Source organism: Helicoverpa armigera, chromosome 1, assembly GCF_030705265.1.
Source record: "Helicoverpa armigera isolate CAAS_96S chromosome 1, ASM3070526v1, whole genome shotgun sequence".
Classification (NCBI taxonomy): Eukaryota; Metazoa; Arthropoda; class Insecta; order Lepidoptera; family Noctuidae; genus Helicoverpa; species Helicoverpa armigera.
In genome coordinates, this window is record NC_087120.1 from 10,649,098 (window position 1) to 10,673,153 (window position 24,056).

At 36.3% G+C, this 24,056-nt stretch overlaps 1 protein-coding gene across 4 annotated transcripts; it reads left to right on the forward strand.

The window, feature by feature from the left end:
- The first annotated feature begins 995 nt into the window (after positions 1–995).
- Positions 996–22,954, forward strand: LOC110374600 (serine/threonine-protein kinase tricornered). 4 transcript variants are annotated; one of them, XM_021332368.3, is made up of 11 exons: positions 996–1,311; positions 2,899–2,979; positions 8,360–8,489; positions 8,571–8,718; positions 8,885–8,995; positions 9,656–9,897; positions 12,108–12,247; positions 12,582–12,780; positions 13,875–14,039; positions 14,423–14,586; positions 14,899–22,954. In XM_021332368.3, exons 3-11 carry the CDS (start codon positions 8,371–8,373, stop codon positions 15,012–15,014), a joined length of 1,404 nt encoding a protein of 467 aa, XP_021188043.1. In that variant the 5' UTR covers positions 996–1,311; positions 2,899–2,979; positions 8,360–8,370; the 3' UTR covers positions 15,015–22,954. The 4 variants fall into 4 exon arrangements, with proteins under 4 accessions (XP_021188043.1, XP_021188046.1, XP_021188047.1 ...); XM_021332371.3 differs by having other exon boundaries at positions 14,905–22,954; XM_021332372.3 differs by having other exon boundaries at positions 12,609–12,780.
- Positions 22,955–24,056: the final 1,102 nt, after the last annotated feature.

Genomic DNA, 24,056 nt, shown 5'->3' on the forward strand with positions numbered 1-24,056 from the left:
AAAGGTGTGCCTGTAAAGACAACCTCGATGGCGCAATGGTCACCATGCTGGTCTGCCGAACCTGATGTCCCGGGTTCGAAACCCGGTTTGGCAGAATGTGTGTGCAAAGGTGTCCCGACATTATTTGGCCTGTCGACACTGTTATCATGGATGAACCCCAACTCAAATATAAAAAGAGAAGATTTTTCACTGTCAAGTCTAAAATCAATGACGATAGTGGAAAGATTTTAGTGATTTTATAATATACAACATCGAACGCGAGGTAGCAGCTACTAACTACTAACTAACTAGCTAACTGTTAAGAAGTTCCCTAAGAATTACTTTGCCTTCATCAGCAAGTCCGAAATGGCAATTAGAACCCATACCTGACAGTGAAAAGTTTTCGTCAATACGTATTTATCAAATAAGCCCAAACATGATGTAGTTGCCGCATATATAGCTTAGGAGTTCCCTCGATTCCCTATCGTCTCCATCATCAAGTCAGTTACAAAACTTCATTGGATTTGAAGTGTGCTGTTCCTTCCAGTAACGTGCCAAGTTCAGCGCCACCTAGGCATCAGCTAGGAAAAGAATGAAAAGAAAATCCCTCATTAAAGTATTGGCTAAACTAAAACTCATTGCACAATCTAAGAAATCTATATTCAATATCTGTTTAGTGATTAGGTATAATCAACAGACAGTTTTATACTATTTAAAGCTTATTTTAGTGCACTTATCGTAGTTTTCAGAAAAAGTTTTAGGCCTTTAAATGATTTATTCAATGGGCACTATTTATATCCTCATTATCGGCAATTTTAGATTTATTAATCTGAGTTGGCAATGGATAGTGAAGAATTTGGTTTGAATCATATAAATACATTCTGATACAAACTCATTGAGTAAGAAGCTAACTCAGATTTTACGAATAGGTCGGTTTTGTCGGTAATTTTCGGTAAATAAAATGTTTTCCAAAATTCAACACTGGCAACACAGCACCTTTCCATAAATTCGATTTATCATCTGTGCACAGCCTGACTGACATCTTTCTTTGTGCAATTTCTGTCGAGTCTCTCGTGAAAAATCCCGTTATTTCGCTTTCGTAATTCACATAACAAAGGTATTATCTGTTCGCGAGTGTTCACCGCTATTCGTGGGACAACAACTAAAAATTAACGAGCATTCCTAGATACGGTGCAAATAATTTATTTTCATTTCAAAATTATCGATTTTAGTCATCTCGTCGAGAAGAATTGTTTTTATGCTGTTTATTTATTAGTGCCGTCGGGTGACTGGCGATCGAGCAACAATTTTTGGGTCACAGTCCAACCTAAGGTGAGTGGAGTACATAGCGGGTTCTGCGAGAGGGAGCCAGCCTCCTACATCTGAGCTTCTTTGTGACGCAAAACCTCAACATCTCCGCGCTCCGATAATTATCCCAGTCTCCAAAGACATCAATCAACCTCCGTTATTTATATGCCGTGTGATGATTTGTGACAACTGATGGGTGCCATCCATCAGTGATAAGGTTGTCACACAAAAATTACTAATCGTGAACTGCTGTGCACAGCTGCGATGTTTTCCTTTGCTGCTGCTAACAAAATAACTGTATGTTGGAGACCTGACACCTAATAACGCCTTTTTCCTTTCTTTACTCTTTATTGTAAAGTTACTTTTGAGTTCAATTCATTTACTGTGGTGCAATCCTATACAGAAAACAAACATAAAATAAATCAGGTTTTCACAGTATGTCACAATGTGATTAGTAAAAGAATGCAAATAGAATTAACAGCATCATCTCTCTATTAAAAAACAGGTCCTTGAATATAACCTCTAATTAAAGTTTCTTCTTGAGTAACAAATTGAAGCAAACTGTCAAGCAAATTACCAAAACAAAACTGATGCTATCCATGTAATACATCAAATAGTGAATATGAAATTATTGTCAAGAAACATAACATAACATTTAGCATTACAGCATTTCATATTGCAGAAATAATGATTTACATGCAATTGTGATTGCACACATTGATGACCCATCACTGAATTAGTGGCATAACTCTTCATTTTTACAGTCATCAGTACATAAGTATCAGAGAGCAAACCATTTAATTGTCAACTGGCAATACCAAGGCATTCTAGATAGCTACTGAGTGTCCTTAACAGGATTGCCAGGCTGTAATTTGTTATTTTGCTGAAATATTTTTGTATGTCAAGTTAATTCAATAGTCTTCCTGTTACTAGCAACAGTATAAGAAAAATACTATTAAATCAGTCACAAAATGTTTACAGCTACACAAACAATAGAAGCAATATTATATTTGCCATAAAAACCAAATTAAACATTAAACATTAAACGTTTTCTTTTATGGCATAACATTTGAGTTTGTTGAACAGTTATTGATTTATTTTGTAATGTGCAATAAACTTCCCAGTACTGCTACTAACAAACAACAATTTCCAATAATTCACTTGCAATTTTCCAGTGTTACCTCTTTTATGGTTTTTTAATCAGCTTATCTACTTGATAAGCCAGTATCATTGATAGCAAACAGTATTTAATGACAAATAAGTAAAACATATGCCGAATTAACAGATAGTGCGTACAACTGAAGATTGTTGTGATTGCTATACCTACACATGTTAATGGTCATAAGAATTTCTTATATATCAACTCTGAGGCTACTAAATGGAATTTCACACAATTATTTCAGGAAATGTGTCAAACCAATGTTTCCTGTAAATGAAACTACCTTTTTCATTGACTAATGCAAGATTTCGTTTTGCCTATCAGAGTTAGTGGGTGTCTTCTTCTCATACATTTTAGTTATTGTACTGAATTGTAGCACCAAGTTCTTTGCATCAGTGCTTATTTATTTTAAAAGAGAATTGAATTAATAAAATTTTTTTTTGTTTATGCAGAGTGAGCCGTGTCTTGGGGGAAAAGCACACCGGGCACTACGGTGGCCCCAGATACACCGGCCCCAGCACCCCAGCCTCCGGGTAAATATTATTATTATAAGTTTATTATACTACTAGCCGTTTTACCGCGGTTTCACCCGCGTCCCGTGAGAGCTACTGCCCGTACCGGGATAAAATATAGCCTATGTTACTCGTAGATAGTATAGCTTTCTAATGGTGAAAGAATATTTAAAATCGGCCAGACCACCATCAATTACAGGTCTCTAAGTTAAGAACTAGTCACGTGACAGGTACTAAATCAATATAGTAAAAGCTTGTTAGCTAGCCATTGTGTTGTACAATATTGCAAGATGAGGAAGCTGATAAAAAATTGATAAGTATATATAAATATTTTAGTACAGGAAGTTTAATGACTTTGATATTATTAAATTTCCCTCATTGTTTGAGACAAATTTAGTTCTATTTATTCTGCAAACATCTCATTTTAGTGGGACTCTCCACATTACCTCTCGTAATATATTTGTGGTTCTGGATTTTTAATAGTTACTGGATATGAAATAATAATCAAGAAGAACGAAAGTAATAAAAATTATAAGAAAAAAATATATTTTATAATCAGATGCCAAGGCCCGTGTTGGTTATTCACAGACTATAAAATAACAGGAACAAAAATAGTCAATATCGCTGGAAAGTTCATCAGGCTGATTCTGAAACTTGTAACTTGATGAACTTCTCTAGTGTTAGCCCATCCAGTCTATCCGCGAACAGTCTTAAGATGATGTTGAATATGTTAGTTGTAATGCTGTAACGATGCTTCAGACCTATGTATTGTTCGTTTTTACACTCTCCAGCCTTTATACATACATATTTTAAGTTTGCCTTCATATTAATCAATTTATGGAAAAAATCGCTCGTCTATTGATTGCTTATTCTATATTTATAAAAAAAAAGCATATAACAGGTAAAAGAAAAATGTGAGTTCAAGAGTTCTCTTTCCACAAACTCATTGGCAAATATGGCTTATCTTGTTCCCACTACTCACCAAGAACTGTTATGCTGAGCCATCATTTTAGGCGAGCTTGCAAGTAATTCCCTATAAACATTGCACTTGAGAGTTCGACAAATTCCTAAGTGACACTCCCACGGTCCGCGGATGTGCGGACGTGGGCAGCAAGGCTCGATTACAGGGACGCACGACGGCACAGGGCAAGAGTATGTTATATGATTTAACGGCAAGACGCCGTAAATTAATCAACTTACTAAAATACATACATACGTTAAATAGTACATTTAAAATGCCGTTTATTATTTTCCGGTAGTATCAACTACCTAGAAAATTGATCAACTTACGAGTCTTGTTATTTTCCAGTGACAATATATATTATGCCCACTCATCTGAATATTATTGTTTGTTAAAAAGCGAACCCGCGTAGACTATGAACCAATCAACGAACGATTTTTCTAAGCTCTAGGTCTGTTTGTTATATTTACTACCCAAACTGCTGCCAGTAAAGGTAAATTAAAGGTAAATTTAATAGAGGAAAAGAACATTTTTAATTGATAGGTCGAAGCCATTTATGGGTATTATTATAAGTTAGTTTCTTCCAGGTTTTTAGTATTCACATTATATATACGTCTGAATCATCAATATGCTTGTCATGGGTTTCAGGTCAAAAGGTAATAAACTATAAATGAAATAACATGTATTTATTACTTACATATATTTGGAGGCATAGTCAGTTTAATTCATATTGTCTTTACGTATGAATTTTTAACTCGTAAATTCTGTTGAAATTGTGAAAAACAACCTTCATGGGAGTCAGGTAAAAAGAAACAGACTTATTATTTTAGCTTTTTTCGGCGTTTCAAGCATTTCTCTAAATAGATGCGTTTGCAATAGCGAATTATTACAAATCGTAACTATGCTAAAAATAATCTAAAATACTCATCACAGCAGTGAACTAGAGCTCAGAATTTTTTAAGCGTTGCCAACTCTCATATTAGGAGTCGCATTAAATATTAAACGATTATACAAACCAAATGGTTTATGGAGATTACGTATTCTAGTTTTTTGTCTTGTCACGACATCATAATGGTGCAGCATAACGGTACTAGTCTATGGTAATAAGGTAATTTACGCCGACCCGATTCACTATGAATCTATAAACGAATATTACGTACTACTCAGTACACCTTCGATATAGTGTCATATCTGACGATGACGCAATGCTGCAAGATCGTACGATCGATGGTCTTCGATTATGAAATCCCAGTTTGACACGCAATGGTCGAACATCATTTTTGACGATTTCATTGGAAACTTGCGAAGCTGCAACCAATTTTAGGCATTTAAAGTATTATGGCAGAAGGCTGAGAACTCAATGCGTAGAATGACTTGTGGTTTGGTTTATACTCCAAAATTGTCACTTCATAATATTATTTGGGTAATCATTGGACTGGATTCCCAGTGTTATTGACCGTAGCGAATATTGAGTGAATTGGTTCTGGTTTTCATTGCGTACAACTGTACTTTTCCTTCGAATTCTTATTCAAAGTGATGGGATATTTTATAGTTCTCAATAAAAGTATCGGTTGGTTGCCTTAAAATAAATCAACTTTGTTAGTGACCGTATTAAATAGGTCAAGTAGAGAAAAATGTGTGTTCGCTTTTACGAACTATTTATATCTGAAGTGTTGTACGGTTGAGTACGCTACTCTAGGTATTTCGTAGGCACCTGGGGACATAACAAACATGGGTATTAGGTACTTATATTACCCTACAAAGAAGTCTTATTTAAATAGTTCTTTATTTCTGGCGATTACGTGGTCCACAATTTTAGACGAGACGTAATGTTACTTACGACTGATCAGAAAACCAGACACCATGAAAAGGCACAATCGTATTTGATGGTTATTTAAATATTTAACGTTTTTTAAAAGAAGATACAAAACAAACACTGTTTTTTGTACAATTTCAGGGTTGTCACAAACTGATCCGATTGCCTCGTCTGCCTAACATTCCTGAACAAACTCGTCTAACATAGTCTAATCTATAATTTGGATTTGTTCCGAAGAGGCAGGTAGTGATTGTTGAGCGATAATCAATTAAAATGAACTCGCACGCATTGCAGTCGTGTGGGCAGCAGGACAGGCGACAGAATCATCTCGTTGGACCGTCTAGACCGGTGGGCGGCGGCCCTTAAACACTGCTCAAGAGAGGTCAACATAAAAATGAAATCACTCTTGTCGTGTCGCTGCAAAATGTTGCCCGCAGTGTATTTAGGTAATTAATTACTGCCTTTAAACAGAAAGTGTATGTAAAACATGAGAATAAGGTTTAGGCTCTAGACTAGACAGACGGACTGCATTTCAACCGCAATCCAACTGCACGTTTGATTGGCTATTGCAGTTGTGCCAACTGCATTCAAACTGCAATTTGCAGTTGGAGTCAATCTCTTATCGGAAAACTACGGATAGATCGGTAATTGTCATCCAAAGTTAGTCGTTCAGGCCATCAACTGAAGACAGTAGACTTTACAATTGCAAAAAAAAATACTTAGGCTCTTAGTGATAAGACCGCCCATTATGTCACCTACTTTAACTACCTAGTTTAAGATCAAAAATGTAAAATTGGTGTACCTAATAAAGAATATCTATCTATCTATCTTATATTGATATAGCTTCAAGGGATCTCTCATAAAATCACACAATATAAATAACAATATCTCACGAGGCACATGTTGTGTATGTTTAGAATTGAACAACTGAACTAACACTATTTTACCGAAAAATATAAAACCTTGAATTGAAATGACAAATCATTTGAATATGTTACATGGATACCAATTTATCATATAATTATACTCGATTGAAACTTATCTTAACGGATATGTGACGTCAATCATATTCGAGTTATGGTTTGCATGCAATATGGCTGTGCGTCTTCATTTATCCCGAACAGCACATGCTTTGTAGTAACACAAATAAACTGCCCGTAGCTCACCTAACTAGTCATTCATTGTTGGAAACAAGTTCCATTTCCCTATGAGTCACACCAAAACAATAAGCTTACCAAGTTTCCCTATAAATGTGTTTAAATGAAACTACGGGTATTATAGTCTGGAATCGCTGAAAGATTCCTGGAAATATCGACCGTGTTTTGTTTAGGTATATGGCTTCACCTCATAGGGCTATTGCTTTGTGGTATTTTGAGTAAATATCAGTTATCTTTGATGGTGAATATGTGCTGAAGTCATTAGCAAGGAGACTTCACCGGCTTATGTCAAGGTTGATGTAACGTGATGTATGACGTGTGCCTCTGATGACGTCATAAGCTGATTACGCTTAGCCTATTATATTATAGATTTGTGATGTTTTGTTATTTAACTTTATGTAAACAAACAAAAAAAAACCAATAGATAAGATTGTAGTACTGAATGCGTGACCTACTGTTTTTCAACAAGTAATGTTAGACTTTGATTTATTGCTTTCTATACAGGTTATATATTACTGGTTTTTTTAATTTACGTTAGTTTATTGAAAACAGTTTTCAAACATTTTTGTTCGATATCATATGAAATTATAATATCAATTGTATAGAAGTTTCTTTTAGCGCCATAATTGACGACCAGATAAGGTAGCCGACAATAGTAAATACACTGCACGCAGATAAAGCCGAGTGGACATGAAAGGGCTGATTGTGTCGAGTCGCGACACCCTGTATTGTGCACTGCCGACCATTGATTGGTAAACGCCATTCTCCCTGCACCAGTTTGTTTACGATGACCGTGATTATTCATCGGTTCGCATTCTGTTATTGTTCTAATTAAACAGTAATGATCGGTTTGTTTTCTGTATTGTTTGCACTCATATATTCTCGCTCCAATGCAATGTTTTCGAAGAAATGTTTGTTATGAAATATATCAATTTCGTTTAATGTTGCTCAAGATTTTATTGCGTCCGGTGATCGGACTAAAGACATCCGCTGTTGACCGAAAAATTGGTAGATCAAAATATAATTTGAATATAACGTTATTGTTTGTTTGGGTTATTTGAATAAAATTAACTATAGATACTGGCAAACAGAACCGTTAACAAATTCGGAATGTAATTAGGTTAATATATTCTATAAAGAGTAGGAGAGGTGCGGTGTGTTACGGCACGCTTCCACTAGGTCCTCGACATAAACAGGCATTTCCTCTCAAGGGTACTAAATGATTGATTGCGCTACGAGCTGCCAATAGATATGAGTGATGCAAGTGCGTTATCTGTGTCACTCGCGCCAAGGGAAAGTTCATAAGGAGTGCCGCAATTATACCTAACGAAGAAGACTCTTCAAAACTATACTGCGCATTTAAGGAATCAATCTTCTAAAGTAGGTCTACAGCTAGCGGAAGTCTTTATAGGTCACTTATATTTATTTTCTTTGAGAATGCTTTGAAAGTAAAATGGTTGTCCTCAGGGGTGCTGGAGATGACAGGCACAGACATTCGGTTTAGCGGGTCAACGCTAGACAAAGCGACCAAAGCCAAGGTCACATTAGAGAATTTCTACACGAACCTCATCACACAACATTTAGAGAGGAAACAGAGGTATGGCAAAGACTTAAAAAAAATACATAATTTTATCTTTCCTCTCTGAATGTGTTTTCTTATTTTATATATTATCTGCAGGCTCGAGAAACTCGAAGAGTCTTTGAAAGATGACAGTCTCACAGAGAGCCAAAAGAAAGAGAAAAGACAACAACATGCCCAAAAGGAGACAGAGTTCCTCAGACTCAAGCGGTCCAGGCTTGGCGTTGAGGACTTTGAACCGCTCAAGGTATGTTCATTCCAAGTATCGCTAGTACCATTGTTGGCCAATTGGAAGATCCTATTGACCAGAAGTGCAAATTTCTTGCACAGTGTCAGTCAATGACTTAACAATTGCACTGTCGGATTGAAGCTGTTAATACACTTTAATTCAATCACGTTTCATCGCTTTTTAGGTTATCGGACGAGGCGCTTTTGGCGAGGTTCGATTGGTCCAAAAGAAAGATACGGGACACGTTTACGCTATGAAAATACTCAGAAAAGCTGACATGTTGGAAAAAGAACAGGTTTGTAGCGAGAAATGAAACTCGTGAATATATAATACGTAATAATGGCTTCGTGACGCGACCCACTTAAGGGTTGTTTGCAGTGATTGACGGATTGTCGTAATTTCTTCAGTATCTGTGATGTTTCACATATTTGAAAAGGTTGTCGTTTGATATTCAACTAATGCTTACCCTGAACACAGTTACAGTTTTACTTCTCATGAAATGTCAGTACACGATTCTACAATACTTTTTTGGCGATAAATACAAGTGATTACTTACTTTACTAACACAGTACAGGTTTATTATTAGTCTATGCTAAAATTTACATATTTAATATAAATAAATTCAATAGTAATGGAATAAACAAAACATCCTACAGTAAATGAATTCTTTGATCAAACACAGGGCTCGCTGTGTAGAGCTGGCAGCCTGTAATTTCCTTGTCATTTACTGAAAGCGGCAAGGCTTATTAAATAGCACACTGTTTGAAATAGAAATACATTTGATTAACCTCGTAAATTCTACTTTTAAATTATGGAGAATATGCGCCATGGAAATAGCTGGTCGTTTCAAATGGAATTTAAGATTATGTGTGAAGCGCGTGAAGTTAGAAACTTTATCGAGACGTAAACCATTAGATAGTCAGTAACCGATCTATTTTACCTTGGTTTACTTCAGGTAGCCCACGTGCGTGCAGAACGCGACATCCTAGTAGAAGCCGACCACCAATGGGTAGTTAAGATGTACTACAGTTTCCAAGATCCTATGAACCTGTACTTGATAATGGAGTTCTTGCCGGGCGGGGACATGATGACGCTGCTGATGAAGAAAGACACCCTCAGCGAAGAGTGCGCACAGTTCTATGTGGCAGAGACAGCGCTTGCTATCGATAGTATACACAAACTTGGCTTCATACACAGGTAAGTTGAATCATACTATAGTAGAAGCAATGGTGGTGCAAGGGTAGATACTGCATTTCAGTCATTGTTGCATAAGCAGGCCGCTCGCTATCAGATGCCAGACTGAGACACAAGTCTCAATGTCCTCGGACAAGTGTCCTGACTAGCATACTATCCTTGGAAACGCCATGCCCAGTTAGTAGGTAGCTTAATTTGTAAGGTCTAGTGATGTTGTTGTACTATTCAGGAGTAACTTCCTTCGCTTAGTGTCGAGAATACGCTACAAGTAAAGTTGCATCCGGAACTTTCTTGAATTTCGCTAAGTTGGATTAAGAGTGATGTGTCCTCTATTAAAAGGGATCCGTTTTTAGCATTGTATTTTTATGTCGTTAAACTTGTCTTTCCGTTGAACTACAATAATTTATGTGCTTTAATGCGAAAATAGGATTCTGGTTAACGTATTCGAAATGTACTGTATTGTAGTAATATCGTGTCGTATGCGTGTTGCTATTTTGTATAGGAATACGTCAGTCTGTCGCGATGTCGTGTTTTCATATCGTGTCGTCTATTGATGAGTCCATCTTGCTAAGTCTTCATGAATATAATTGATTTGACTTTGACATTCGCGATCGATTTGAAGGTCAGAAGCTGTTAATATTGCACAAAGGCATTGGTTGTTCATTGAGTCATTTTTCAAGACAATGTCTAGTTCAGAAGTGGAACTCATTTTAAGTAAAACAAATAGTTTTATTACTAAGGGTGTTATTATACCTGTCCTTCCACAGCTAGTTGAACTAGATAATGTCAGAGGGGCAGTCATTGTGCGAGCGGTTTTGTTTCTACTCTTACATTAACTGTCCCTTAATATCATTTGATTGCCACCTGTGTGACAATTGTTTGATTAGATTAAAATTACTCCAGTGTGTCAAGTTGTCTTGTTAGCATTTCTTTCGCTGTAATGCCGTGCAGTTAAACGGAAAGCGCTTACGTATTGATAATAAGCTGTGTCTGACCGTCGACCAGACATTTTCTTTGAATTTTTAAAACTCCCCAGTCATTGGCTTCGGCAAAGCGAACTGGCTCGATTTGAACGTATTTCATACATTTTTTATAGGCGCAACAGATTGATTTCCGTGTCAGGCAATAAAGTAGTATTATTTATGTAACCTCGTAGCTAATTGAAATAAGGTTCATGTCTCAATTCATTGAACGGAGTCATTTGTTATTTCATTTCACTTTGCTTTATACCCACGGTTTCTTTAGAATGTTTAGTCACGTGCAAAATATTTGATAAACAATGCTATACTGTAAGGTCTGCCATTTTAGTCAAGGAGCAATTTTCTTTTGTGTCATAGTGGCCTTTGGTCTAACCTTTTTTTGGTAATGAATGGTTTTTTTGAGTATCAGTAATCGCGGACACCTCGATCATAGTTTGATGTTAGTTTTATAGGAAGCGAAGGGGTCTACGCTTCGCGAGTGCTGTGGGAGCGAGGGTTACATTATTCAATGAGCCACTCACTTTCGGATTTATTTCGTCGGTTTAGTCTACCACAGTTATAGCCAAATAGTGGATCAATCTGGGTCTGTTGTAGGAGTAGTGCGATGGTTTCAAAATCTCGAGAGTTGTTGTCATAAACTGTAGTAGAATGAAAGTTTTCTCAGCAGTTTTCGTAGCGGGCGAAACCGCTAGCATTTTATAAAATTACCTATTGCTGATTTGGTCTCCGATACCGCCTTCCGATTGGTATCGCTCTGTTCGCCGAGTAGAAAAAAATGTTATCTGATTCTTGTTGGTAATATTTTTCCCTTGCACGTGTAACTGTATTATATTAGTAACGTTTGTTGTTCATCGATCGATTTAGTCTACTGACGTGTGAGAGGTACGTTAATCGGATGTAAACTCTGGTAGACCGAGAAGCGTTTGCCAGATTTAACACGACTAAGGGTGCTAATGAATTTTTCACGCGTGTTCAAGGTTCAAGGTACAGGACTTGTTCCGAAATTTCCTATTTTCGAACAAAAGTAATAAACTTTTGATTGAAATGTCGAGTAATGCGAAAGGTGCAGGTTGCGTGCCATTGTACCGTATCTGTGCATGCTACATAATACAGTTACAGTTACAGTAACGTTATAATAATATATTTTGTGGTACACATTTCGTTTTAATATAAACATATAACCTATACCTTTTTAAAATATATAAAAAGTTTGTGTATTTTTAATTCCTCCAGAGACATAAAGCCGGATAACTTGCTTCTGGACGCCCGCGGTCACATCAAGCTCAGCGACTTTGGCCTCTGCACCGGCCTCAAGAAGAGCCACCGCACAGACTTCTACCGGGACCTATCGAGAGCCACGCCTTCTGATTTCAGTAAGTTGAACCATTCATTTCTCTGCTTATGTGTCGTGTGTGAATTCAATTGAGCGAATTGTCAGTAATTCTTTGCTAATCGGCTATAGAGCTGTGTTCATTGCACCTGAGCTGTTGCCTAACCCACGATTTTTTGTTGCTGAAAATAGACAGAAATGATAAGCTTTCATTTGGTGTTCGGGAACGTTGGCTTAGCTTTCATATATAATTCGCTATGTCTACGTGATTTGTTTAAGCACTTGTACAGTTTGGCACAGAGAGACGAAGAAGTCGACGATCGGCAGATAGAACTGCGTAGATATTAATTGAAGTTTTTATTACCTTTTTATTTAAGCTCTACACTTCAATTTCTCGTATGCAGTATCGACGTCTTCGTCGGCAATGGACTCGAAACGGCGCGCGGAGTCGTGGAAGCGAAATAGACGGGCGCTGGCCTACTCGACCGTGGGCACGCCCGACTACATAGCGCCGGAGGTATTCCTGCAGACTGGCTACGGCCCGCAAGCCGACTGGTGGAGTCTGGGGGTTATCATGTTAGTATCGCAATGTATATGTTTATATATTTATTATAACTAGTAATTCATCTTGAAGAATAACACTTCATACAATCAATTCATCTTTTCTCAAGACTATGAATTGGTATTACGATAGTCACTTCGATGATGAGCCTAAGGAGCTCATTTTCACCTTTTAAATAATGAGTGACAATAAATGGATCTCTATACTATACTCTATACAATATTGTTCAGGAAAACCGTTTATCACGGACAGATGACAATGGCGTCTTGGCGTTTGCATCTCTTTGTTACTCTGCTCTTCGATGTTTCGATATTGTATATAATACTCTATTTGTTGAATACTTTAGTGATGAGCGTACTTATTGCCGAGCGAAATCAAATGCGATTTTTGAAATCACTGCCAAGCTATTGTGTTGCTAGCTGAATGCTTTTTAATATAAACCTGTTGGTGAATTTGATAGGATGTATGTTAATTAGTCAATGCTTAATCTGAATTGAGAAACCCCCTCCTTACAGAGAAATCGGTTAAGAAACTATTATGGACATAAAACATTGGAGGTTTATTAAACGATAGATCCTAAAAACGATAGATTTCATGAAATGACTGGTGATGAGAACTAAACTACATTTTTAATGTTATATGTTTTCAATGAAATGCCTGTACAAGGCTCGATGCCTGAAAGACGTTGACATGCTATGCGTTGACAAACTTAGTGCAACCATAAGATGCTAAGCTACAACAGTGCTAAGCGATAGTAGAACCTAAAAAGAGCAATTGCTACTTCAAAATTTTACTTCATGGGATCTATACATTTATTTTAACTAATAGTTTTGTCGCCTTTTATCGACATGCCCGTGCTGTGACGAAATATAATGTAATACTCAATTAATTCAATCACGCTATGCGATCATCTCTGATTATCAGAGTGGTTAGATAAAAACTGCATTTAGACAGCCTTTTTTATAATTCAGCATACATATTTAAAACCTCAATAAGCTATTTATGTCTACCATATCTTTAACTGGTTTATAAATAGTCCACATATTTGTCAGTCTGAAAAGTTAGTGAAGGTTTAATGTTACTGAAGCAAGTTCATTATATTTTCCAGGTACGAGATGTTGATCGGTTACCCGCCGTTCTGTTCGGAATCGCCTCAGGAGACGTATAGGAAAGTCATGTCATGGCGGGAGTCGCTCACCTTCCCGCCAGAGATCCCCATTAGCGAGGAAGCAAGGGACACCATACTTCGTTTCTGTTCAGAGCCTGACCGCAGGTAAGTCACCATCATCTCTCGAGCTTTGTCTCAACTGTGTTGGGGTCGGCTTCCAGTCTAACCGTATGCAGCTGAGTAGCAGTGTTTACTGAGTACACAAGGAGCGACTGCCTATCAGACCTCCACAACCCAGTTACCCGGGCAACCCAATGTTTACAATAAACGTTACCAGTCAAGTTTTTTAACACGTTTTATTAGGTCGAACTGTATGGAATCTAAGGTAATTAATTCAACCGTCTTTCAGTGATGATGGACCCGTAAGATATTCATTTATTACTTTAAACCTATACGCTATAAGTCTCAATTAGTTGTTTTGCCACCACGGGCATTGCCTTTCGATTGCCGTTCCTGTATAAACAATAACGTGACGAATTTTTTCCCAGGTTGGGTTCCCAGCGAGGCATAGAGGACGTGAAGTCGGTGTCGTTCTTCCGCGGCGTGGACTGGAGTCACGTGCGCGAGCGTCCTGCCGCCATCTCCGTAGAAGTGCGCTCTATAGACGACACCTCGAACTTCGACGACTTCCCAGACGTCAAGCTTGAAATACGTGAGTCTAGTTACGACGTATTTATACTCCTTGGTATACTCAGAGATCTGTTCTGTCTATTTACTACGTATTTATACTCCTTGGTACACTTGGAGAGTAATTTTTGGTCCTTATAATCCAAGAGCAAAATTATACAGACATTGTGTTGCCGTAGAGTTTGTTCCACCATTTCTTCTTCCCAGCAAAAACACATAGAGGATGATGAAGCGAAGTCTTCGGCATAAGCCCGTTTCCATATAACCACGTACATCTCCGATTTTCATGTCCATTAGCTAATCTTAACCATTATGAACATTGAGTACATTGTTGCAGCATCAGCGCCAATACCACAAGACGGCGAGGTGGCATACAAGGACTGGGTGTTCATCAACTACACCTTCAAGCGATTCGAGGGGCTCACACAACGCGGGACGCCCACCAAGAAGTGAACCTACGAACCATAAGTTACACTGCTTTCAGTCTAAACTGCTGCGCTACCTAGCCTTGACAAGCAATATAGTAGGTGTTAATATTTGGTTACGCTGTCGATAGAAGCGCTAGACTACCTGGCTTCTTATCTTACTATCCGCTATTTAGTTAGTATTACGCTGCGCGGGCGCCAACGCACTTACAGGGAGAGAAAAATACCTACACCCTCTGAAATATAGCCTGGTTGCAATGGCAGCTGATGAATTAACGTGGCTTTTGCTGAAAAAATGTCGATTTCGCCTTAAAAATAAAAACATATATTCAGTCCAGATTTCCAGAAAGCTATTTGGAACCAAAATAAAAACCTGAGACTGCGAGTACTGGAGCAAATGAAACGCTGGCGACTACTAAGAAAATAACAAATATTTTGCAAGCATTGCATATTTTTGTACACAAAATTTATTTTAAAAATGTACAGCTACTATTGCAATCAAGCTATAAGCATTTAAGTGTATTTTTGAAAATATGGGAAGGGTGGGATATATTTTCTCTCTCCAATAGGGTCGCCAAAATTATCCTTTCCTTTAGAACTAAGATCATTTACCAGTCATTGTTATACTCCATTTGATTAAGTTCTTAACTAGAGATAAACAATCTTAATATGACCTTTTATTCAAAAACTCAATTTTAAAGTAAATTGCAGCTAAAAATCAATGTAAATACATTAATAACAATTACTTAATTGATCCATTATTTCAAGCAGTAGTTTATTTGTTTAATACATATGTATTTCTGTAAAATGTCCTATCAAGATTGTTTGCCTTTAGTTAAATAACTAATCGAATGGGTTACAGGTAGTTCTGTCCAAAGCTTTTCGATAGCTGTATTGCAATAAAAAAGTGCGATTATTTCGTAATATAACATGTATGATACGGCGTAATTTTAAGGCAGTAAGTGTCGTGAGCCTACCTCTATTCGTGCCTACCTCTGCATGTATTTGCGACATTTTAGTCTGAAAGCAGTTTGCTGTCCTCACTGATGACAATCATAATATAATCTGTAATCATCAATCGCTGATATGAACTTGAGTGTATGAGGATGAACTAACTTTGCGTACCTGTTCCGCTTACTAAAACAATCGTCTGTGACGCTCGATTAACTTATTGGTAGGATGCCAACTTATTGACAAATGGAAATTCTTGAAAACTAACTCTCGTGCTGTCGTTCACCACAGAAACGTGGATATTATATTCTCGCCAATGAACTTTGTTTTGAAATGTATATATTGCTCTTAGCCCGGCTTTTAAATACCTACATTATTAACGATTATCTCTCCTTGACTTTTTAAATCCAATCTTCAAGATACCCGAGACAGGCAATAGCAATGGAATCGCGATAATACATATGTTACAGGCAATGTGTATTATGCAGGCATTCTATACATTTCCTAGATATTGTCTAGAATGCCGGGGTCGTCCAGGCATTGCGTGAAATGATATTGAATGTTCAAACTATTTTACACTTTACCTCGGAAATGTCTCTTATCTTCTGCGATATTAGGACAAAATCAAATGGCAAATGTAAAGGTGCACTTGACCGTACCAAAATTTGCTGCAGAAAGTTGACCTGTCTTCTTACCACTTGATTATGGAAATTTGATCGTGATACGAAAAGAAACCAACAGTTTTCATTTAAAATTAACTTTTATTATACTTTTAATAAACTGTGGGTAACATAATTATAATTTGAAAGGAAATAAAATCTAAGGCAACATCTTTGAACAAACTTAAATAGACTAAAATTAAATTGCAATTTAGTTACTACCTACTTGTAGGTACTTAATAACAATCTGCCCACTCGCCTCCCTCCCGTGGTCGTTCATTATGCACATTGCCTGGTGCGCTTCGGGCATTTTATACAATAAATAGCCAATGTATGAAATGAATCGTATTATACACATTGCTTATAACTTGTATGGATTTATAATATTTTGGTTATTTACGAACACTAAAGTATCGTAAAACTTGAAAGTATTTTTGGTGTTACAATTGTACAGAGCGTAGATCTAGGCTAACATTGGATATTTTTAAAGTTATAGTATTAAAGAAACCAAATAATTGTGAAAAATGTGAAAGAGAATACTTAAAAACTGAAATCATTTATATTTGAAGCTCATCATGCTATATTTGACGACAATATGCTTCTTATATTGTCTTTCTCGGTTGTCCGACTGGGCGAGTTCACCGCGTGTCTATAGTATAGATTCTATACAGCCAGATCGAGGAATTAGAAATCTACCTTGTTCTATGAATTTTGTATATTTGATTTTAAAAAATCCTTATTTATCTATTACACTAATATTTACAATTATTATTCGTTATTTTTTTAATGTGGTTTGAAATATGTTGTTGTTATTTTTGTTGCAGTATGAGTTCAAATTACAGATTTGTGTATTCAAAGTTCATGTAAAACTTGCGCCATGTATTGGTCGAAATAAAGGTAACAATCAATGCTTAAATCGGATTTTTGAACCGAAGTAGTTTGGTGTTATATTTGTGTAGTGGTGCTTATTATAAAGTAATGAAAGTATAGTGTTTATATGCATTGTTTAGGTACGAGTGAGATGTTTATGTGTTGATTTGATTGTGCTTTCTCGTTTACACTCACCTTTTGTTCAGGGGGACAGGTTTTGTACACGGTCACATAAATATGCCTTCCAAAATGACTGTTGTAATTATATTTTCCATCGTCATCAATCATTATCAATAATTTTAATAATGTAGTTTTATTTAAAGAGCTAATCGATAACTGCGTTCATTAAATTCAAAGTCCAAGCACATGAATTTGAATTTACAGCTCTACTCTGTATCATATTATCGTGACTTTCATACATTATATATCTCGGTCGACGCATACTTCTCGTTATGTGTTTCATAACATCAGGAATGCTCACCTCTCTCTCTTTCTTTTGTATCGAAAACTCGATAGGGAAAGAAAATGCTTACCTATTTATATTTTATATTTATACAAATAATAGTGTACTAAAAAGTATATTTTAAAGGCCGCGTTCAATTCATTCGCAATAGAATTCCGTCCAAAATTATGTTACTATAATGAAAAATATTTTACTAAAAATATGAATATATTTACCTCATTACTGTTGGTGTCAAAATAATGAAAATAATGCGACTTTAGGACCTTTTTACCTCTAGGTTTGTAACATTTTCGGGGCTTGAACCTCTTCGTTGTGTATAATCAAAAATTCTGTAAATTTGCACTGCCAAATAGTTAAATATTAAAAAAAAATATAGGCTTTGTTGGACACGGCCATAAGTTTTGACGTGTGTACTTCAATAGATATATAGCCACCAAATCGGCTGTTCGTGCTGGTTTTGACGCGGTGTTTTAAGTTTAGACATTCACCAAGCAAAACAGAAGTTAAAAGTCAAATGACTTTTTAAAATAAATCTTTAAAATTATTTCCAAGTGATACCTTTTGTTCCGCAACACAGCACAACATTATTACGTATAATGTAACATTCTTCTTTAAACTCTTCCTTTAATAGGGGTGAACGAATTCCCCATATCTGGCGGAACTGACTCACATGAGTATTTTGTTTTGGCCAACTGCACTGCTTACTCGGCTGCTTTTGCCTGACTTGCTATCAGCCATAAATAATCATATGTCTTGAAATAATCTCTATAAAAATTGCACGAAAACTTCATGTTTAGGCAAACATTTATTTAACAAAAAATCTCTTTCGATTGAAAGACTCTTCTTAAAAACGTTGCTGAAATCAGGATTTATTTGCCTTTGCGATGTCTGATAACACTATTCTATTTATGTGTACACGTCAAATCCATATTATTAAGAACTTAGATGCCATGTTTACCCATAGCTTTACCATATATCTTATAAACAAATTGATATTCAAATTATTATATGGGTATACATTTAGCAAGAAAAAAAATCAAGCGAATGTAATAAAACCTTATTTTATAAAAATAATGAGATCCTGTAACAACATAGATCACTGTATTATATTACTGTAACTATTGTTATACTATCTTAAATTTACTTTGCAAATCATTCTTATGAAGAAAAAAAAATATGATCACATTTAGCTTTTTATGAGAGAGGATGGTATTCCTGGTAACTTTTTAGTCTACACTATTACTTTCTTCACTGAAACTAAGCGCCATTACAAAAAATGTATTTTGATTTATTATGATGTTATTTGCAATGTTTACTAGAGGAATTCGACGTTCGTTAGTCTACTCGGGTATTCCTAAAAATGATGTATCGTATGGTGATAATAACACCCCCTACGATTCAAAGCGGTTCTAATCTTAACTAATATCCTAATTCTATATTCAAATAAAGCCGAGAACTTGTGAGCTAAGGAATTCGATTCTAGATAACCAGTCTCTTTTCGAAAGTTTAGCCGGTCGAATTTGCGAAACAGAAACATTTGTTTTGAAATGATCACTAAAGTTGTATTTGTAACCAAACTCATGTAATAAAAAACATTGTCACGAATTTCCACGAATTATACAGTGCTAAAAGATGCTTCCATTTTAATATAGTTATCTGACTATACACACGACAGTATATGTACAATATATGTATATGAAGTAATACTTAATTTTATACGAAGCTTTGATTGTAATAATGATAACTACACTGGTGATGATAACTTAAATGCACATTGAATGATATCAATACTTTACTCAGATGATATAAGTGTGTATCGAACTTGGTATGAACATAATATATTCGTATATGTGTTGAGGTTTCCAGACACACTTTGAAGTGAACAATAATACATTTTTCTACGTATAAACGTTAAGCGAATCCGTAATTGATTTTAGGTAGTCTTTTAGAGTCTTCTCTTGAAATTCGTATGTTATTATGTGGTCTCTTAGTCCACATTTCAGAGGTTACAATTCCTCTGATTTCTTGTAATGTTTAGTGTCGTTTCAAATTACAGAGCTATGGTTATGCATATGCTGCAGTTTTCTGTGGCACCATTTTTAAACTGAATTTAACTACGTACAAAGAAACTCAACATTATTACATTGCTTTCATCACACGGTCATACAACTTACTAGCCGGCTTGTTTAGACTTAAAATCAATAAATGTGGACTCTATATTCTCGGAAAATGTTTATATTTTCACAAAAATGCGTATACATAAATATAATATGAAGTGTGCAGTGTGATATTGTGCTTTTTAATTATTTTATATTTGAGAGATATTTGTGAATTACCAAGTTGTAACAAACACGGAATGTTTGAAATTGTCAGTAACTGGCCATGCTTACACTGTCATCACTGCTCCAAAGTGAGCATTAGATAAATTATATAAACATCACGCAACATCAACAACAGAGCATGAAGCTGATGCTACCGCAATCGGCCGGTTTGACGCATTTGGTGCATTTGTCTACTTGTACACCATGCTCAAATGTTGCACTTCGCAACTGGTACACTTCTCAAATGGCACACTTTGCAACTCAACTTAAAAGTGTCCCTTTTGCGAAGTTCACAATTTGAGCACCAGTTGCAGTGTGCCATTTGAGAAGTGTACCAGTTGCGAAGTGCACCATTTGAGCATGGTGTACAAGTTGAGAAGTGCACCAAATGCGTCAAACCCCAGTCGGCGTCTCAGGCGTATCGCATCTAAACATAGGCATCACGTAATCGTTAGTCGCGCAGGAGTACCGATGTGTGCTGTTCTCGTCCACGCTAGCAGCTAGCTAGACACGGCGATGCAAGGCTCATGTCACACATCTGACACCGACTACTCGTATAGGAGATTCTTGAATATTATTTTATAAGAATAGGTGTATTTTTGTGTCTGTCTAGAATCCTTGAAAAACTCCATCTATAGCGACAGGTCGCATTTTATTCGTACTAAGTAAATAAATAAAACTGGAAATAAATATCCTATCATATTTTTGCACTTATATAGGAGCACATTATAATTATCATGACGTAATATTAACTTGTACAAACTGACAAATTCTCCTTTTTATAGAATTATTATTAAATAGTACAACTTAGTTGCACGCTATAATGAACGTTATTTGCGACTAGATAATGCGCTACAAGGTACGCTTACACACACACGTTGCGATATGTCGCTATACCCCCTGGCTTAGCGCCGTGTTCCAACGTGTATGCATCGTGCTGTACTGTTTGTAAGCGAGATGTACTCTAGGATTTGTTCAACATGACTTGACCCATCAGGTCTTCTATGAAGAGTCTGCTTATTAATATATTAAGACTACCTAGCGGCTTATGAAAAGCCAGTATGACAAGGAGAACATTATGTTTGGACAGATCCTGGACAAAGCGGGACACCGTTTATCTCACAATTGCAATTTTCTTGTCGATTTTCGCATATATGTAACGCCTGACTCAATCATTTAGTCTTGTGCTTAGCATAGTATTAATATGTCAAGTTTGGTGTTGTATAATTTTAATGTTAGCGGCTTTGTATCATTTTCTTCGATGTGTGTTGGTTTAGTTACACATCGTCTGCAGAAAGCGCCCCGAAGCATTGTTTGAGCGCAGTAGACGTAGCGTTGACAACGGCGGGGACTATCCGCACTGCTAGTGTGTACTTGTGTACAATTGATGCGGGCTGTTCGAACGGGCGCGAGTTACAGCGCCACCAATTAATGTTATCCTAAGTGTACGTACACACTAATAAGTATAATTATGTACTTTAAGATATATGTCGAACCGTAACGCCACAAAATTGCCAGACACTAGAACTAAGCAATAACCAATGTCAATGTAATTGATGATGTTTTCTGCACAGTTATTATATTACACATCGCGTTCGTCTCTAGAAGAGTTGCTCACATTTGCCAAAATTAATCTGTCAATTATTTTAAACCTGTTCGGTTGATTATGCTTACATAATTCATGTTTAGAACGTATGGTTTACTTAAATGTACTAAAGTTTCTCATCTGCATAGAGGCTATAAGTAAGAGAGTCTCAGAGACTTGAATGGAAACATACAGTGCGCACCGTTCACACGAATAGCCCATTAGTGATGTAGTGTTAACTCCATTAAATTTAGTTCAATTATGTAGTTTTTGTCAATAATTCATGTTAATTTAAATATAATTTAATTATTTTAATTTTATTCGTTTGTCATACGCAAACACATATCACACATGAGAACGAAACCGGTTCGCTAAATTACGCTAAATGCCTATTTCTATTTATGTCTATTTACATTGTGATTAAGCGATTACATCATAATTTATTATTAATAAAACATTAAGGTTATAGTTATGATTGGTTTGTCTGTTCTCTGTAGTCACGTCAATACAAATGGCCGAACATCTTTATTAAGCGGAGATCGGTTGTTCGCCGCACAAGCGTTTTCATTTCTGCAAATATACCTATAAAAATTGTGATGTGCTCGATTATTTCAGTCAATAAACGTAACGATGTTGATATTTGCGATGTGTTAGTGAGAACATTATTTAATGTACATAGATACGTGTGCACGCTACGAATAAAAACATTTCTTTAGAAAAGCGCGTCGTGAGTTTCCGTACCACGATACGCAGTCTTAGATGCAATATAATGTGTTTCCATGAAAACTACCAAATTCTAGCATGTTACACGTATCAGAACACCGCGTTTTACGAAATTTCGGCAGGAGATCAAATGAAGATGTGTATACAGCCCGTTTTATCAAAAATGTTGTTTTGTTATTGTAATTTATTAAGCGTCTTGCAATACCGGTCCGCCGATCAAATTCTAATAAATCATAGCTATTCGCTTTGTTATTGTTATTCGAAATGATAATGAGGAATTATTTAATTTCTTTAATTGTAAGTTTTTAAAGTATTTTGTTTAGTACTTTTATTGTTTCTTCCATGTGATTTAAGAAAGTGGCAATACGATTAAGCATTAAAGCGATATGACCTTTACCAGCTGTTTTTATTTTTACTACCTTATCCTGCATACCTGTGTATAAATTACATCTGTTCACCATGAACACAAATCCCTCGGGACGCGGGTGTCTAATCATAAATCCAGTAGCTTAGGCAACATAAAAATTGAATAATGCCAAAGATATTTAACATATGTGCAGACGCCTTTGAAAGGCTTGAAAGTTCCTAAGCCAAAGGAGGAAGCCACCTTTGTGTTCATATAACTTTTGAACTATTATACTACAAAGTCCAAGATTGAGCCTACAATACTTTTTAACTTACTACTAAATAAGTACGAAATTTCATTAAGATACAAAAAGTGGCTACTTAATCCTGATGGAAATAATCAGTTCATAGGTTTTAGTACCAATGCAACTTTTCTAAGTTTGGATGTACTTTCTAAGTATATATCTTAGACACTGACAATGATTGTGTTTCGGATGGCACGGCACGTTAAACTGCAGGTCTCGGCTGTCATTGAACATCCTTGGCAGTCGTTACGGGTAGTGTTGTGTTGCCCGGGTAACTGGGTTGAGGAGGTCAGACAGGCAGTCGCTTCTTGTAAAGCACTGGTACTCAGCTGAATCCGCTTAGACTGGAAGCCAACCCCAACATAGTTGGGAAAAAGGCTCGGTGGATGTTGAGTTTTTAGTACTATACAAGCTGTTGATTTGCATCAAAATTCAAGGACGTAATTATGCTAATGACTCGATCCAAATCAACAATAAATTGGTACGTATTTTTATTTGTTACTAGCTTTTGCCCGCGGCTTCTCTCCCGTCAACTGACTTCTCTACTTTACCCTATTTTTTTTTCATAAGAACCTTCTCCTGACAATAACAAACAAAACAAAAAAAGAATTAGCCAAATTGGTCCAGGCGTTGTTGAGTTATGAATCGCAAAATGTGTTGGTAACATTTTGCGATTCAATTTTATATTATAGATTTATCTTCGGAATTTCGTCAGCGAACGCATTCGCATCGATCATACATAAAATTGGGTTAATTTTTAAATACTATTAAATTACAAGAACAAAACAAAAAAAGCAGCACATATCAGCTATTTCCCGCATGCCATACTTTCAATTGATTATTTACGT